The sequence below is a fragment of the Diaporthe batatas genome (assembly GCF_019321695.1).
Source record: "Diaporthe batatas strain CRI 302-4 chromosome Unknown Contig00014, whole genome shotgun sequence".
In the NCBI taxonomy this organism is placed as follows: domain Eukaryota; kingdom Fungi; phylum Ascomycota; class Sordariomycetes; order Diaporthales; family Diaporthaceae; genus Diaporthe; species Diaporthe batatas.
Window position 1 is genome coordinate 1,261,733 of NW_025408561.1, and position 19,578 is coordinate 1,281,310.

Sequence of the window (19,578 nt, forward strand, 5' to 3'; positions counted from 1 at the left end):
ATATATACTTTAATATATTTATAAATTAACCTTTTATATTCTATATTTATAATTATCTTCCTAATTATTATAATAAATATTTACTCCATTTCTTTATTAAAACTAAATATTTTTTATATAACTATTTATAAACTATATAATATTTTTAAAATTAAATAAATTAATAAACTAATTTATAATAAATTATAAAAATTAATAATACTTATTAATTAAAAAAGTTATAAATTTATTTAAAATACTATAAACTTAAACTTATTAATCTTTTAATTCTTTATAATAATAACTTTACCTTTATAAATTTAAATTATTTACTTTATATATTAAATATAATAAAATATTCTTATTAAAAGATAAAGAAAATAAACTATTTACTTATTATATAAATAGCTATAAAAATTAAAAATTATATAAATATATTTTCTACTTTATAAATTTATTAAAAGCTTTTATAATATAATTAATTATATAACTTTAAAAAACTTATTTATTATAAATTAATTTTAATCTTTAATAAAATTAATATAAATATAAAAAAGTAGTTTATAATAAGTTTAAAAATTTATAATTAATTTAAATAAATTATATAAAATATTTATATTTATATTATAATATTTTATCTTTTAAATATAATATTATAAATAAATAATATTAATAATTTTACTTTAAATAAAAAAACGATTTTAAAAATTATTATTTTAAAAATATTTATTTATAAAATTATAATTAATAAAGTCTTTATTTTTAAAATTTATTATATAAATATAAAGTATTAAAAATATATTAAAAGATTATTAAAAAAAAGTATAATAAAAAGTATTTAAATTAAAAATTTTTTTTATATAAATAGAAAGTAGACTCTTTATTTAATAATAATAATTTATTAATTAAAGTAATAAAATAATTAAAAGAGAATTAAATTTTTATAACTAAAAGAGTATTTTATATTTATTTTAATTAACTAATTAATATTAATTTATTATACTTTCTTCTTATTTCTATTAATTATTTATAAAAGTAATTATTTATTAATTTTTATTAATTAACCTCTTTTTTATAAATTAAATAATAAACTTACTCTTATAATCTTAACTTTAAGCTATTTAATTAATAAACCTTATAAGTTATACTACCTCCTTTTATTCTTTTCTCTTATTAAAAAAGGTTTTACCTTTTATTAATACTTATATTTCTTTTCCTCCTCTTATTATAACTCTCCTTTTACTTCTTTATATAACTTTACTTTATTAATTAATTATCTTTCCTTTTATAAATTTTACTCTTTAATATATTATTTTAAAATATCTATTATTTTAATCCTTTTAAAATTAAAATACTTTATAAAACTACTTATTATATTTAAATAATTCTATATTACTTAAATAATTTAATTAAATTAATAATTATAGTTATTATATTATAAAATTTATAAATACTATTAAGTTTTATATTTTAATTCTTTAATAATAATAAATATATATATTAAAAGTTTAAAGAATATTTTAAACTTTATAATATATTATTAAATTAATTAATATTAATAATACTCTTCTTTTTTATTAAATAAATAAAAGAAAGTTTATATTTAATTTATTCTTATTTAATACTATTTAAAAGGTCTTTTAATAAAGTTATAACTAATATTATCTTTTATTTTTAAAATAATTAATTTTATTATTATACTCTTTAATTATTATAATAAAAACTTTTATAATTATTATATTTATTATTTCTTTTAATTTTATTATTATAAAAATAATTATAATTTATTTTTATATTTTATATTAATTAACCTTTCTTTAAATATATTTTTATTTAAATATTATATATAAAAATATATAAATTATATCTTTTATATAAAATTAAATTATAATTATAATCTTTATTTAATAAATATTAAATATTAATATATTTATAATAATATAATTAAAATAAATTAATTATTACCTTATTTCTTTTATAATTATTTAATAACTTAATATATCTTTTTAAATAAATAGTTTTTATTCTTTCTCTTTAAAAGCTTATTAATTTAAGTATAACCTATACTATTAATATTAAAAATACCTTTAAAATATTAAATAATATAATTAAAATCTTTAAAAAATAATTAATTTTTAAAAAAATAGCTAATAAATAAAAGGTAGCTAATAAGTAGATTTAAAGTCTTTTATAAAAATAAAAATACTATTTAATAATAAATATATAATAATTTATAATACTTAATTTTAATAATTAAATTTAAATTTTAATATCTTTTAATAATTATTTAATTATCTTTATTTATTTTTATATTATATTTAAGTTATTTTTAAATATAAACTATATTATAAACTTAAATATAATTAATATTCTTTCTTTTAAATTAAAAGATAAATCTTTTAACTTTAAACTTAAAGTAAAAAAACTAAAATAATAAAAATAATACTTAAATAGTTAAATAATATTATATAATTAAAAATTAAAACCTTCTTTATAAAGTTTAATAATTATAAACTTTAAATATAACTCTTATTAAAATTTTAATAAACTAACTATCTTAATTTATATATTATTACTTTATAAGTTTTTAATTTAAACTTTTATAAAATAAATAAAATCTTTAAACTTTTATTTAAATAATATACCTTTATTATTTTCTTTTATATTAAATTAACTAATATTATATCTTCTATTATAATTTTATTTTACTCTTAAATATTAATAATATTTAATATTTAAAAGCTTTAATAATATTAATTTAATTAAAATATAATTTTAATAACTTATATTATTTAATATTAATATAATAAAATTAGTTTATCCTTTATATATAATAAAATATTTTAAAATAAATATCTATAATATTAATATCTTAAATTCTATATATTATCTAAATTATATATAAATTTCTTTAAGTTTCTACTAATAAAAATCCTTTTAAAAGCCCTTTTAATAACTTAAATTTATAAATATTTTTAAAACTTTCTTTTATAAAAATAACTTCTTTTATTTATATAAAATTTTTATAATCCTTAAATAGTTTATTTATTAAATATAATTATATATTAAAATAAGGTCTAATATATAAACTTTAATTTCTAAAAACTAAAATCTTTTATATAAACTATAATATTCTTTTAATATAATATAATAATTTTAATTACTTTAACTATATTCTTTAACTTAATATATAATATTTAAATTCTTTATTTTAAAGTCTTATTTATAAACTAATTAAACTCTTAAAATATAACCTTTTATATTAAAACTTTAATTTTAAAAATTATAAAATCTTATTTATAAATTAAATAAAAAAGATATACTTATAAAAATCTAATATATAATTTAATCTATAAATAAAATAAAATTAAAATATTTTTTATTTATTATTCTTATATATAAGTTTTATAAATATATTAATAATTATAAAATACTTAATTTTAATAAAACTTTATACTTTTAAATTATAAAATAAAATTATTATATATAAAATATTTAATCCTTTAAATACTTTAATAAACTTAACTTTATTTTAATTTACTATTAATTAATACTTTAAATAAATAATTAAAATTAAAAGAATATTTTATATAAAAAGTCATAAGTATTAAAATTATTACTTTTAAAACTTATATAAAAATATATTTACTTAAATTATATTATACCTTAATAAAATATTAATATATATTATTTAATATATATTAAATATTAATTCTTATTATTTTAAATAACTATTTTAACTTTATAATATTATATTTTACCTTTAAATATATATTATAAATTTTATATATAAAAATATAAAAATATTACCTTAATAATATACTTTTATATATAATTTTAATAATATATATATTTAATTTAAATAATAATTAAATTATATTCATATAACTAAACTATATATAATATTTATATATAATTCTTTTATATAAATTTTATTATTAATTATTTATTAATAAAAAACTCCTTTTATATAATATTAAAAGCTTTATTAACTACTTAAAATTTTAAGGCTTCCTTTTAAATATAATAACAATACTTAATTAACTTTTTAAAAAATTATATATATAAAAAAATCTATTACTTATAATAACTTTTATAACTATTTAAATTATAAATTTAAAATTAATTAAACTTATTAAATAATTATTAAATTTAATTAAAAATTATACTAATTATTTAAATTTTCTTTTAAATTCTTATTAAAAGTTATAAAATTAAATAATTAAGAAAAATATTTATAATTAAGTTTTAATTTTAAAAATATACTTTAATTAAAAATTAAATAACTTAATTATTATAATTTAATAATAATTAATATTTTAAAATATTAAATATATTACTATTAATTTAATTAATTAAAATATATATATCTATTTTAAAATAAAATAATTAAATAAATATATATATAACTTTTAAATATATAAAATATAACTTAATACTTTTACTTTATAATATTATATTACTATTTAATAACTATTTATATTCTACTATTAAATTTAATTAACTTTTAATATTTATTAATAACTTATATTAATATAACTCTTTACTTTATAAAGTTAATATTTATTATAAAAATAATTTCCTTTTATTAAAGTATAATTAATTATTATAATAATTAGTTTTATAATAATATATATAATTAATTTATTAAAATATTTTATTTAATTATTTTTATTTAAATATAATATTTTTCTTAAAAGGTTATAAAAATAAATTATATTTATAAAGTTTTAAATTTAATAATTATAATAAATTATTATTTAAAAAATAAATAAACTTTTAATATTTTATAATTTAATTAACTTTAAATTTTATAATTTTTATTTTAAAGTTATTAACTATTTATTCTATAAATATATTCTATAATCTTAACCTATTTTTATATTATTTAAACTTAAAAACTAAAATAATTACTTTTATAAATTTTATATTTAAAAACTTTATTTAAATTCTAAATATACTTTAATATATAATATCTTACTTTAAATAAATTAAAACTTTCTTTTATTATAAATAATATATAACCTTTTAACTATAATATTATTAAAAAAGTTTAATATATATAAGTATTAAATTATAAAATAATTAAATAATTATTCTTATAAATTAAATAATTAAATTTATAACCCCTATTAAAAATATATATATTTTAAATAAATTAATAAATATAATAAAAATTATTATATTTTAATTAATATTTATTAATATAATTTAATTATATTTAAAAAAATTAAATAATAATAAAATTTTATATATAATAAATTCCTTTAAAAACTAATTTATAATTAAAAATATAAATATATTTTAATTATAAAAATATTACTTTATATATTATTAATTAATTATAAACTATTATTCTTTTTAATATAAAAACTATTTATTTTATATAATATATAGTTTTCTTTAATAGTTTTTATTTAATTTAATTTTAAATAAAATAATAACCTTATCCTTAAATATATAAAAATTAAAATACTTTATAATTAAAAATTTATATAAAATAGTTCTAATATTCTATAGTAATATAATTTTAAAAATAATTTAATTTATCTTATTAAATTTCTATATTAAAGATTTCTTTTATTTAAAAATATATATTTAAAAATACTAATTTATTTTAAAACCCTTTATAGTTTTCTCTTATATTTTATTTAATACTTTTTATAAAGTAAAATTTAGTTAAAATATTTAAAAATCTAAATTAAATCTATTTATTATATTAAATAATTAATATATTAATTTAAATAATATATATTTATTTAATCTTTACTAATTTCTACTTAATTATATTTTATAATATTAAACTATTTAAATATAAATTTAAAATAAATTTTACCTTTTAATTATTAACTTATATAATATATTAATAATATTAAATACTTTCTTTCTTTATTATATATATTAATTAAACTTAATAATAATAAAATTTTAATTTTATAAAATAATAATTATAAAAGTAAATTATTAAACCTTTAAATAATACCCCTTTATATACCTTTATTAAATAATATATAATAAAAGTAATTAATTTATATATAAAGTTAAGTATTTTAATATTTAATATAAATAAAATTAGTTTATTTTCTTTATTAAAGTAAAACTTAAATTAATTAAAGATTAATTTATTATTAATAACTCTCTACCTTTTTAAAATTATTAATACCTATTTTTCTATAAATATAAAGATATTTTTAAACTATTTAAGTTATTCTATTATTATAATTAACTATATTCTTTTAAAAAAAAGCTAACTTTAATTTATTATTAACTATATATTAAAAATTATTTATATTTAAATAAAAGATATATTAAAAGTACCTTATAATTTAACTTTAATTACTAATTATTAACTATATAAAATATAACTTAATCTTTATAACTATTAATTTATATATTAATAATAAAAATACCTATTATATTAACTACTACTTTATTATATATTTTAAAAATAAAAACTATTTAAAAGTAAAAATAAACTTTATATAAAGATTTAAATTAATAATATTAAGTTTTACTTTAATATTTAATATTATAAATAAAGATTAATTCTTATAACTTTCTACTTTAAAAGTAAAATAGTTAACTAATATATAACTATATTTAATAATTAAAATAATATTAAAATTTAAAAATAAATACTTTATAGTTTAATTAATAACTTTATATACTTTAATTATTAATATTTTAAAATAATATAAATTTTAATATTATTAATTTATACTTCTTTTAATTAATTAATAATTAAATTAATAAAACTATTATATACTCTATACTAATAATTAGTTTTAATATAAAAACTTAAATAATATATCTTTATTTAACTTTATATTATATTATAATATTAAAATATTTAACTTTTTAACTATAATTTTAAATTATAAAACATTTAGTAAATACTTTATAATTTATATATATAACTTTTACTTTATTTTAAATTAATTAAATATAATTAATAAATTTATTTTTAAATTAAATCATATATAAAAATTTTATTCTAAATATACCTTTAATATTTAAAAGTATCTATTTAAAAAAGCTATTTAAAGTTATTTAAATTAATTATTTATACTTATTTTATTCTTTTTACTTTAAAAGTCTTAACTTTTTAATTATTATTTAAAACTATTTTAATAATTAACTCTTTCCCTAATAAACCTCTCTACTATTTTAATACTTAATTATTTATTTTAAAGTTTTAATACTTAATATATAAACTTATTTTAATAATAAATATATATCCCTTAAATTTAAGATTTTTATATAAGGATTTAATATAACTAAATCTACTTTTAAGGTATTAATTATAGAGACTAATTAGTACTAAATTAGCTACATTCCTTAAGCTTTAATAATCCCTTCTCTACTTAATTTATATAGTATTTTATTAATTATATAAAATATATTACTTATAAAATATATATCCTACTCCTTAAAGGTTTTATATTAAAGAACTTATAGCTCTTAAATTTTATTCTAAAAAAGGTTCTTTAAAAGTCTATAAGTATATTAATAGAACCTAACTTTAAATATTAATTTATATATTTAAATTAAATAAATATTTATAAAGTATATTAAATTATTTTTATTTCTTTTAATTTTTAATTAATATTTTATTTTAATTTTATCTTTAATAAAAAGTATCCTTTTATTTATTATAGTTTTTAAAATCTTATAGTTCTAAGTAATATATTTAATAACTCTATATATATAATAGAGTTATTAATTACTATCCTTTTAAAATTTATTAATTTATAAATAGTTAAGGCTTTTTTAATTACTATTTATAAATATTATTAAAATATTTTTATTTTAATTCTAAATTAACTTTTAAATATAAATAATATTATTTAATATAATAATTTATTTACTAATAAACTTTATAACTATAATTTTAAATTATAACTATTCTAATATAACTCTTTCCTTTATTAATAAATAAATTATTTTTTATATTATTAATTTTCTTTTAATAACTTTAATTATTAATTTTTAAACCTTTTATTTTTAAATTAATTTATTAATTATAAAGTTAATATTTTTAAAAATTAAAATTTTAAAATAATATTTTTACTAATATAACTATTAAATTTATTACTTTAACTATTATATTTAATTTAAGTTAAATAATTATATATATATTTACTTAAAACTAATAAAAATATTATAAAACTTATTATAATTATTAATATAAACTAAACTAATTAATATTTAATAATAATTTATTAATATTTATTAATTATAAAACCTATTTAAATATATTTAATTATATAAAATTAAATTATTTAACTATAAAATAATACTTTAATATAACTTTATATAAAAGATATTATTAATTTATTTAATTATAAAACTTAATTAATTAATTAAATTTATTATTATAATTACTATATATTTTATATAACTATTTTTAAAAATGTTTTTAAAACCTTAAAATTTTATTCTCCTTTTTTATACTTTTATATATATTTTAAAAATACTATTATAAATTAAAGTTATTTCTTATTTTATATTATCTTTTAGTTTTTAATAATTAATATAAAAGTAATATATTTAAATTAATAAAAACTTTTTAAAAATTTTATATTTTATAATTTTTTATTAATTTATTAATTTAAAATTTAATTAAACTTTAAAATTATATAATAAAAGTTTATAATTAATTTAATATATATATTTTTAAATAAATATTATAATTACTATTTGAATATATATATTTATTAAATATTTAAATTTTAATATACTTTTAAATTATTATTTTATTTCTTTTAAATATTAATATTTATTATAAAGAGTTAAATATTTATAAAATTTAAAATATATTTATAAAGCTTTTAAATATTTTTAATATTTATTTATTAAAATATTAAAATATTTTTAATAAACTTATATTTTATTAAATAATTTATTATATTATAGTTATTAAATAAATTAATTAAATTTATAAATTTATTTTTATAAGTATTTATATTTAACCTTTATAATAATTTCTTTATTATTTTATATATTATATTTTAACTCCTTAAAAGCTTATAAACTCTTATTTTAAATTACTATTTAATAATAATATTTTTTAAAAACTTTAAAATATTTATTTTAATAAATAATTAAATAAAGTATTAATATTATAACTTTTAATATCTATATTTATATAATTAATTCTTAAAATAATAATAATATTATTATTAAAATAATTTATTAAATAATAAATAGTATTATTTTATTATTTTTATTAATATTTTTATTTATTAAAATACTTTTATATTTAAACTATATAATACTATTTTTAAATAAATATATTTTTATTTTATAAGTTATTTTAAAGTATAATAAATTATACTTTTATATTAATTAGTTAAAAGTTAATAATTTTTATTTTTAATTATTTTTATTTAATAATTATTTATATAAGTTATTAAATTAATATATAATTAATTTAAATTATTACCTAAACTACTTTAACTCTTTAAATAATATAGAATAAAGTTAAACCTATTTAACTTTATTACTATTTAAATAACTCTTTAATTAAAGAAATAAATATAAAGAAATTATTTTTAATAATCTCTTAAACTTTAAAGTTTTTATATTTACTTAAAAGTAAAATAAAATTTTTAAGTATTAGTTTATTTTCCTTATTTATTTAAAGTAAAATATTTTAAATTATTAAAATTTATAATAGTTTTATTATTAATTAGTTATTATAACTTTAACTTTTAACTAAATTATTATTAATTTTATAATTATCTATTATATAAAGTTAGGAATAAAGACTTTATATTTAGAGTTAAAGGTTCTTTATTTTTAACTTTTATAGTTAACTATTTATTTATAATAAATAAAAAAGAAAATAAAATAATTACTTTTAAGTATTAATTAAATAAGAATAAGAAAAAATAAATTATTAATAAAGTCCTTTAAGGGAGAGGTATTTATTTATATAATCTATATTTAGAACTATTACTAATAGCTGCTAAGATAATAGAGTGTGGTTACCTTACCTAGCTATCTTTTAGTTTATATAGTAGGCTAAGTGACTGCTTTTAACTAGTTTTACTTGTGGAGCTAATAGATAGGTGTTTACTTATAGAACCTTAGTTAGGGGAATAGTAACTTTATCTTCACCTATTTTAATTAACTTACTTAAGTTATATAGTGAATTTAGTACTTATATATAATATTTACTAGTATTAAACTAAATAGCCTATAGTTTATAATAACTTTAACCTTTAATATATTAGTTTAAATTAATTAAATATAATCTAATATATTAATATAAGAAGATATCTTTTAATAATAAATAGTATTATAAATATAATAAATTATAAAGTTATTATAAAAGTTTTATATAATAAACTTAATTAAGTTAATCTTTAAAAGATATATTATATTTTATTCTTTTAAAACCTTAACTATTTACTTTTAGTTTAATAATAAAATTAAAAAATATAAATAGTTTATAATTTATATATTATTAATAAATATTTTTATAATAATTTAAAGTTTATAAAAATATTTCTTATATTTAATAAAGAAACTTTAAAAAAGGATTTTTAATTTTTAATAATTCTTTTAAAAGTATTAACTTTTCTTTTAATATAAAAGTATTTCTATATATAAATAAAATATAAAGATTTTAATAAAATAACTTATTTTTTATAAAGTATTTTAATATATTTATTTATTAATTAAATTATAAATTCTATATAATTTAATTTATTATTATTAATATAAATATTAATAAAATTATTTTTATTTTATTATATATTATTTAAATAAACTAATATTATAAATTTAATATAGATTTTTAAAATATATATAGAATTAATAATAATATATTATATATTTTAGAAATGATGTGTGTTGGTGGGGATGTGCGCAGACCGGTCCACTAACTTATGTTTGGCCTGGCCATGTATAGGCCCTCCGACACCCGAGGAAGAGTGATAGCAGACATCTCGAGTGGTCGGTCTCCAGCTATCAGCTAGCCATAGCGTGTAAAGCTAGTTAGGTAATTGGGCTGAGGCAGGCCATGGCCAAGAACGTTGAGCTTTTGTTAAGATGGAATAACTCAGAGGAGTTGCACGTGAATGAATGTACTAGACGCTAGATCTTGGCTTCAAACCACAAAAAGGGCCAGACCGCCTGGGTCTACCCATCCAAAATGAATATTGCCCGGGATACAGTGAATATGCCTCAAGCTCCAGGTTCCCATCATCATGCTGCGCACCTGCCATGACTGGCACCAACAAGTTGACAGCCATCACACGCCCAGGTTGAGGTCTGGTTGCACACAGCTTAGCTACCCAGGTGGTTTTGGTTGGCTTGTAGTGCCGAGTTTCCGCTGCTGCCTGCCTGCTTTGGACCTTGGTAGGAAGCGCCACTACAGATGTTGGACCGTCCAAGACGCCACCTGTTTTCATCCCAGGCTTGAGAGCAATCACAATCACAAGAAGAAGAGCAGATGAGTTTACCAATTGTAAGCCCATTCCAAACTGGATCAAACTAACTAGGTGGTAATAACGATATGACAATCCCCCTTAGGGAAATGTATACAAAACTTGTTGCCGTAAATCCATATAGCAAGTGGATGTGGGCTAAATCCGATCCTAGTTGGAAACTTTTGGCTAACATGCCGTTTGATATGATGCCGAAGGATGACGGTACACGTACCCAGGTAGTCCAGATATGTCCGGGAGAGACAGGGATTCATGTGCATCTCCCCGTCCTGCGCCACGCAGCCCCACCACGCGCTGACTAACAAGAAACAACGTCGTCCATCAATGATCAGACGCCGTTTGTTTACAGGTACTCAATCCGATCCTTCGAGCAACTCTAAACCCCAATGCAACAAACTCGACATCCTACCCTCATTCCCGTACAATGGGCTTGTTAATAGGGGTGAACCTTCTCATCGTCTCCGCCGTCGTTTGGCGGTCGGTAGGCTCACTGTCCTCAACCTTTTGAAGAAGCTGGGCTGGGCTGTCGATGGTGTCGGCCTCGCCCTGACCAATCTGGGCCTTGCTGTCTGCCGTGACCGGCGCAGGCTGATCCATAGGCCAGCGGTGGGTCACATCCCCATGCTCATTCCTTTCAAAAAGCTCAACCAGGGGCTCAGGCTCAGGACCGCCGAGTCCGTATCTCTTCCAGTGCTGTCTGAGGTTGTCTCGACGCGAGAGCCAGCGGCCACATACGTTGCACTGGTACTCCTTCCTCACACGCTTATGCTGTGTTTCAACATGCCTCTTGAGATGGTCCGGGCGCGCGTACGATTGGCCACATATGTTGCACTTGGTGTTCTTTTCTTTCTTTGCCGTCTCCTTCCGTGGCTTTCCTTCCTCTGGTTCTCCTGGGCCTTTCTTCCGCTTCCTACTTACCACGGCCTTCTTTATCTCGTCCTCCGTCCCCTCTTCAATGAACCTTCGCTTGGGCTCAATGTCTTCGGAACTCGGCGGTGGCGGTGGTAGATTAGTGCCGGCAGACTCCCCCGACGCCTTCGAGGCCTTGAGCATGAGCAACCCCTCAGCCGCTGCGAACTTGCGACCTCGCGACGCCCAGAGACTATCTTTGCTCTCGGAGTGTGACGGGCATGTTTTGGGATGGTTGAACTGGCGGCCGCTGTTCACCATCGCAATAGCCCCTTCTCGATCCTTGTCCGCCTCTGCTGTCGTGCGATATGGCGGCGGATCTGCTTTGTTGATATAAGGCATCGAGATCCGCCGCTCCATGGCCGCGGACTGGGGGCCGGGCACTGCAGAAGATGGAGAACGAGACTGTTGATTCTGGCGGCTTCGGCACCCGTCGGGCAGTGGGTGCCTCCCGGCCGCGTCGGAGGGGCGTATCAGTGTCGGTATGCTCGTGTTGTCTATGCGCTCCATGATGCAAGGCTTTACCTGAGTATCTCGATGTCAGCCGTCGGCAGTGTACGATAAGACGCACACTCAAACTTGGGGAGTGCCCCGAATCGGGTGGAGACCTTTCAAGGGGCTCCTGAAAGCTGGAAGGGGGTTAAAGCAGTTTTCTTCTCGTTCGTTGTGTATGAATTGTCTTAGTCAGGGCACATTTGTTCTGGTTGTGCTGTGTCTTTGAATCAGTGACACTTACGAGGGATGATGTGTGGCGATGCGCTCTAGCCCCTGAGTCTTGTGTGCAACCTTCCAAGTCTCCCCCTCTCTGCAAAGTTGCCAGAGGATAGAGCAGGGGTTTTCTTATACTCCAAATTTGCACAATTTTGTTAGTGTACTAATTGCTAAATAGCTCGTGTTAGGAAGTTGGGTGGAAATCCTCTTTTATTGGAGGTTTCACATCGAAAATTGTTTTTTTTTGGCCTGTCCTTTGCCGTTAGTTGCTGTCCAGCAGTGCAGCTACGCGATCTAGCGCTCTCATGGTCTGGCGACGAGATATACAACACAACGATTCTGGTTCCAGGAAATAAGGAAGCGTCAACTAGCAACCCGCCGCCCAAACCCGCCAGCCCCAAGCAACAGTGAGCCTATGAACGACAGGAACCGGAGACCGGTGGGAGAACTGGGGCGGTCGGGCGAGAATTCGAACAGCTGAGTGGAAAGGGGGCCGGCACCAGGATAGCGCCATTAGAGCCATCGGCGATAGGCCATCGCTGGGAAGCGAGGTAAGGCACCAAAGGAAGGGGGATATTTTTTTTTAAAAAAAAAATTTGGGTGCACAGGCTTGACTGGACTGTCTCTGTTTCTGGTGGTTTCGCGACCAGGAAGGGGTGAGGGTGAGTACACTTGCACCGGCCGACTGACAGAACTGGCGGCAACCCAGCTGGAGGAGGGCCCCTGGAAAGGTTTCCCATGGAGGCGATCTCATGCATTATGCTGTGTGGCTTGAATCCCGAGCATAGCTGGATGGCGACGAGGGTGTCTTGACAAGCCGTTCGGGAAAAGCACAGGCAGGGAGTGATGCGAAGAGTGACAACTATTGGCCTTGTTCAAACTTTCGACTCGACCAGCTTCCAAGCAGGAATGGCAACGCAATTGTCTGGTGTGGGCCGTGGGAAGGGAAGCAGAATCGGGATGACTTACTAACGATTGCAGAATACCGATGTAGAGTGCAGAAGGCCGACGGATTCTCCGCGAGGATGATTCTTGGAGGCCACGCAGGCGAAGGTGGTCGAGACAAGAAACTAACGAGATGGCGGGCCCCTGGCCGATGATGGAAGAGGGAGGCGACTGTGTCTGCTTCGGGACGCTGTCGTGAGAGCGCGGGGTGGGGGGCGTTTGCAAGAAGAAGGGAAAGTGGAGGGAAATGGGAAAGTGTGAGGAGTTAGGTAGAGAAGAAGGCGAGTTACATGTGTAGCTAGGTACCTACCAACTTACCTAGGTTGGTAGGTACCTAGCTTACCTGCGAGTAGGTAGAAGAGGAAGGGAAGCCAGAGGGGACAGGGGGGAGGGGAGGGGAGGCAGCCGGAATGTCGCATGCCAACCTACTTAGTAAGTACCTAGGTAGGTAGGTATTTATATGGTTAATATCATCAATGATCTATTTGAAGGCTCTCCGGCCAGAATGTGCCTCGCCCACAACAGGTGACGATCGGGGGCTCAAGCTCAAGGCCGCAGACTTGATATATCTGACCTCGCAGCGTCTTGGCTGCACATGGACGCTCGCATCGTCCTCAACCAATCATCCGCTCGATTGACGGCAGGACTCGCCGCCAACACAGGAAAAGACCGAATGGTTTGGGAATCTAAATTCGAATCGCCCTTCTTCCCATGCGAGTCTTGTCATTAAGGGTATCCCAACTGCCGCTGGTTCGAGTGGCGCTCGCGAGCCTAAAGAATACGTCCCGCGGCATCTGCACCACCACCAAGATGGCCAAGCCAGACCACTCCGAGAGGACCGCAGCCGAGCCTCGCGACCCTGTAAGAAATAGTGCAGCTGGATCCCCTTGATGAGAATGGCTAGGTACTTACTCGGTGGTTCGCGCGCCCTAACAGTCGCTCCACACGGTCATCCTCAAGCAGATTGATGAGGTCAACCCCTCAATCCGCACCTTCCGACTCTCCATCCCGCCGTCGGTCGGGAGCATCAAGGTGAGCACCCATGCACCATCCCTGACCGATCATCTCGTGAGAGGCATGCTGCATCCATCGAAACACCACCGTCCTTTTCCACCCAGTAGAGCTCTGCTCGGGTGGCTGCTATGCTGCCACGGTGTCCCGGCCGCTCACCCCCCTCCCCCCCACCCGACTCCTACGGGACACCCTCCTGTAGAAGGTAATCATATGGACAGGAAGCCTTCCAGCCACGGAGACTCTGCTACAGCCTATCGTCATCTTTGAAGGTGTGGCTGTGGGACGGGAGTATTTAGATGTGATCCTGACACAATTACCTGCGTCCATTAGTTCCTCCCAGGCCAGTGGCTGGACGTCTTCGTGCCGGGCATCAGCAAGCCAGGGGGGTTCACCATCACCTCTGCGCCTTCCAAGGCCTCCAGCGCCGCCGCCCCAACAGGCCAAGGCACGGCCCCCTCTGCTTCCCCAACACCACCACCCGACGCGCCAGGGGAGCCCTACCTCGAGCTTGCCGTCCAGAAGTCTCCAGACAACCCGCCCGCCCAGTACCTCTGGAGGCCCGCGGGCGAGATCATATCCTCGGAGCTGCGTGTCCGCGTCGGCGGCAGCTTCGTCTGGCCGCCCCCGGGGATTCAGCCCATGGTGAGTTCGCCGTGGCCCTCCCCCCATCCATTTCCTCCTCCCCTGCGGTGAATCGTCCCTCGTCTCCAATAACCCCCCGATCTCAGCCGCAACAACCAAGGTCCACTAACGCCGGCCTCATGATCCAAGACCCTCCGCAAGATCGTCTTCGTCGCCGGCGGCGTCGGGATCAACCCCCTGATGAGCATCGTGAGCCACCTCGCCGAGCGTCCGGACCCACGGCACAATGTCGAGTTCCTGTATGCGACGCGGGACCCGGGCGAAGGCCGGCGCAACCGCAGCAGGATACTGTATCTGGACCGACTGCACGGCATCTTCAACCACGACGGCGCACTCAAGGGGCGTCTTCGGCTGTTCCTGACGCCCGGAGGTGAGGGCCATGGGAAGAAGGATGTCTTGGAGGAGGGGAGCGTGGATGAAGACCGCCTGGGCATGGCGTTCAAGCGGCGGCGGATCACCATCGACGACATTGCAGACGCGATCGGTGACGACAAGCGGTTCGCCGCCGTCTACATCTGTGGGGTGCCTACGATGACGGACGAGTTCGTTAATAAGTTGACTTCTCCACGGGGACTGGCCTTGGAGCCGCATCGAGTGCTTTACGAGAAATGGTGGTAGTCACTGTGGAAGGAATGACATGCAATCACAGAGTCCCTTTTATTCTTGTTGCAAAGTTTTCTAACCTCGATTGGACAAGAAACTAGCGTCTGCTTCGCATTGTACAGTGTTCCCTCACCCGCGATGACGGTCGGAGATATTTCGCGCAACTACTATGTTGAGGAACGGTCACGCTCCGGGGCTTCCCCTCGTCTCCTTCCGACTCTTGCAGGTTTGAACCACACTAGATCCAATTGCCATACTTCTCGTTTCCGTCTTGGCCAGGAAGTTGAGGTGTTGACAAGTTGCGACTCGGTGCCTCGCGCAGAGGCTGTCTGAGTGGTGAGCGAGACCGGTTGCGGCGCAGCGTATCCCAGAGCCGACCAAGCCTCGGGCTCAGCACCCGGCGGGGCGAGGCCTTCGGAGAAGGCGACCGGCGAATCCAGTCGAACTCGTCCAGCTGAAGGTGCGGAAATTTTGAAAAATCGATGCATCTGTCCCCGATGTTCACAACGGGCTTGCTAGCCTGCAGACCGGCAGCCTTGGAGTCTTCCTCAGGTGGTGAGCCATCTTTGCTGTCTAGGAGATCCGTGTGGTTGGGCAGTACATGTCCACTGCCAACTATGTGCTTGCCCAGAGAGGCTGGTTGGGACTGCTTGACTTTTGAGTCATCATCCGACGACAAATAGTTCTCATAGTCGGATACCGGTAGGTCGTCTAGGTCATGTTGGTAATGTTGAGTGGGCAAGGCATCTGCCTTGGCCTTGTGCACGGTGACCTCCTGGGCATGGCCGTACTCGACAGATTCGTCCAGGAACGAGCTGTCTTTGACGTAGCTCAGAAGTGAGGTTGCGATCGAAACAGTGGATGTCTTTCGCGACGGTACGCCGACGGGCAGGTCGGGAAGTGGACGATCAGGTAAGGGCCGTTGAAGATAGGAGTCCGGAATCCCCTCCGTAGAACCGTCCCTAAGAGATTTGCTAGGCTGAGGCAGGTTATGGCTGGTTCCTGAGCCTGGTCGCAACTGCGGAGGAGTCCTGAGGACGAATACCTTTTCTGCCCGCGGCTTGCCAAGCCGAGTCCGACTCAGCTGATCATCACCAGAACTGCTGTCATCATCAAAGACCGACTCGTCAGGTACAGGTCGTGAGCCTGGATATGGACTCGGGTCCTTTTGAATTGGATCCTCATCGATGCTGTCCGTAAATGTGCTGGTAGAGAATGTATCGAAGATGCTCGATTCGTCGGTAGGGATCAGGTTCAGCTGACGCAGGTTTTCCAGGGAACGGTAATGGAACCGAAAGCTCGCAAAGGGCTCGTCTTTGGGGTCGATGAGGTGGAAGTCGAAGAAAGCGACGTCTTGTGGATTGTCTAGTAACCCACCGCTGGGTGTGCTGGTCGTCTGAAGTTAGCGGGGTACCATCTGGAACGCGCAGGACTAGAAGAAGCGTACGCAATTCCGTATTTATCCTGATGCCTGTACCGGTCCAGCTGAGCAGCCCTCCTCTTTCGGCCTCTGGCCCGGAAGACCAGAATCTCAATGAGACCACCGTCCTCGGCCACAGACTTCTTCTGCTGGTCTCCCGTGAAGTGGAAGTACCTGGCCTCAATTCCCTCGGGCTTTATTGTCGTCCCGCCCTCTTCATGGTTCCACCGATCGCTGGGCTCGTATAGTGCCTTCTCGACTCTGCCTTTGGCCTTGACCTTGGGGTTGATGCCCCATGAGGTGATGTGTCTTCCATCCATGAACAATTTGAAGAAAAGGTGACCTGGGGGTATCGGCTCCCGTTCTACAACGTAGTTGATACAGAACTGGGCACCTGTTCGAGATTAGGAGCTTCCAGAACCGAGACTGGAGTAGGGGTTTCCGAACCTGGCACGGAGGGAATGTACACTGAAACCCTTGGGTTAATCTTTCGTACTCGAGATGGATCCTCATTGTTGTCTTTGCAGGTGCCCAGCTGGACGGAAGCCCCCTCGGGATGAAGATACTCAGGCAGCTTGCCGACCTCTGACGGTGCGAGGATGGAAATGTCTATGCCGCGAAATGAAGGCATCTTGGGCTGAATCACCGGCTGCCAAGTGTGATTTAGGAGAGCCAGTTAACCCATCTGACATGTGAATTCGACAGGAGGGTCTAGCATCAAGCAGCAGGTGACATGGTGGGGATGGGTCGTCCAAGGGTGTAGTGTAGATCGAGAGTAGACTGACCCTGGAGTAAGCAAGTCCACCCGCAGAGCTGTTGCTAATTTCAAACAATATTTTTGGGGCAAAGGAGGTTCGGATGAGGGGTGGGGGAAACACAGGTGTCGGTTTTCGTTTGAGAGCACTTGCCCCTGCAGTCAGTGCTGCAGCCTCGGCCTACAAGTATTGTGTGCCTGGGGAGGAAGCTTCGACCCTGCCAGGCCCCTCCCCAATTGGTGCACAATTCGAAGGAGATGAGAAAGTGGTTGGGCTCTGGCAAGGACGCGTGGAATGACGCAACATCTCATGGCTCCATGATCATTAACTTGCTTCCACCAGAGCAACCCCGGCCAGGTATCTTCACACATGCAGATAGATGCGAATGCAAGACCAGACAGGCATGGACTTCTCGGTCTTCTTGAACCCCCAAAGAGCTCCCCATTTTCTATTCGAATCATGGTGGTGTCTGTCTCGAACTGTTCAACGAGGTGGTGGCACCTCCCGACGTCTATGAGCTCGCCCCGAGAACCTTCTTCGTGTCCTCGTCCTTGTTCAGCAGGCCGAGGTTCCGTATTTGCCCCGCGGTTGGCGCGTTTTCTCGCCCCTGGTTGATCTCTGCCTTCCGGTACGCTGCCTGTAATGCCATCACTCGAGCGGCCTGCAAAACATGCGGTGTTAGCCCTGGTGTCCTACTGCGTCCCCGCTCTTCTGGGCTAGGCGGACCTCTTTCTTGTGGTGCATGCACTCGTAGTAGTCCTCCAGTGCAGGAACACACTTCTTCTTGCCCGAGGCATCGTCAGAGCTCGTGTTGACGACGTAGCATGCGAGCAACTCCTGCCAGAATGGGAAGCATCGGGACGGACCTGGCGGGCAGCAGGGTCAGTGGGGCGTCTCTATCTCTTCCGGCAGGGCCCATTGGTGTCCCTGGGTCGACTCACCCCCGTTCAGTCCGTATCCTGATGCCATGGCTTAGGTGTGGTTGTGGTATCCAAGGGTTTGCTTGAGATGTCGCCGGCGATGTCACCTGTGTCGCATCGCCAAATGATGGCATGAAGTCGAATCCGGGCCTCGCGATTGGCAATGGTGGAGCTCCACCGGCGCCCCTCCTGCCTGCCGAGGGTTGCACAGTGCCCGGGGTGCC

The 19,578-nt window shown here is 29.5% G+C and overlaps 4 protein-coding genes across 4 annotated transcripts; 1 reads left to right on the forward strand and 3 right to left on the reverse strand.

Annotated features, from left to right (window-relative positions):
* Positions 1–11,751: 11,751 nt before the first annotated feature.
* On the reverse strand, positions 11,752–14,370 carry KVR01_010896 (uncharacterized protein). The gene has a single exon (XM_044783144.1). It carries the CDS (start codon positions 12,852–12,854, stop codon positions 11,847–11,849), a length of 1,008 nt encoding a protein of 335 aa, XP_044640043.1. The 5' UTR covers positions 12,855–14,370; the 3' UTR covers positions 11,752–11,846.
* A 251-nt stretch (positions 14,371–14,621) lies between these two features.
* On the forward strand, positions 14,622–16,307 carry KVR01_010910 (uncharacterized protein). The gene is made up of 4 exons (XM_044784942.1): positions 14,622–14,861; positions 14,937–15,032; positions 15,345–15,656; positions 15,786–16,307. The coding sequence occupies exons 1-4, from the start codon at positions 14,712–14,714 to the stop codon at positions 16,272–16,274; spliced, it is 1,047 nt and encodes a 348-aa protein (XP_044640057.1). The 5' UTR covers positions 14,622–14,711; the 3' UTR covers positions 16,275–16,307.
* KVR01_010779 (uncharacterized protein) lies at positions 16,295–18,445 on the reverse strand. Its single transcript, XM_044786722.1, has 3 exons — positions 18,127–18,445; positions 17,707–18,073; positions 16,295–17,647 (listed from the first exon to the last, which is right to left on the reverse strand). The coding sequence occupies exons 1-3, from the start codon at positions 18,308–18,310 to the stop codon at positions 16,498–16,500; spliced, it is 1,701 nt and encodes a 566-aa protein (XP_044639926.1). The 5' UTR covers positions 18,311–18,445; the 3' UTR covers positions 16,295–16,497.
* A 9-nt stretch (positions 18,446–18,454) lies between these two features.
* Positions 18,455–19,510, reverse strand: KVR01_010984 (uncharacterized protein). Its single transcript, XM_044790069.1, has 3 exons — positions 19,376–19,510; positions 19,161–19,300; positions 18,455–19,095 (listed from the first exon to the last, which is right to left on the reverse strand). The coding sequence occupies exons 1-3, from the start codon at positions 19,401–19,403 to the stop codon at positions 18,946–18,948; spliced, it is 318 nt and encodes a 105-aa protein (XP_044640131.1). The 5' UTR covers positions 19,404–19,510; the 3' UTR covers positions 18,455–18,945.
* Between the last annotated feature and the right edge of the window lie 68 nt (positions 19,511–19,578).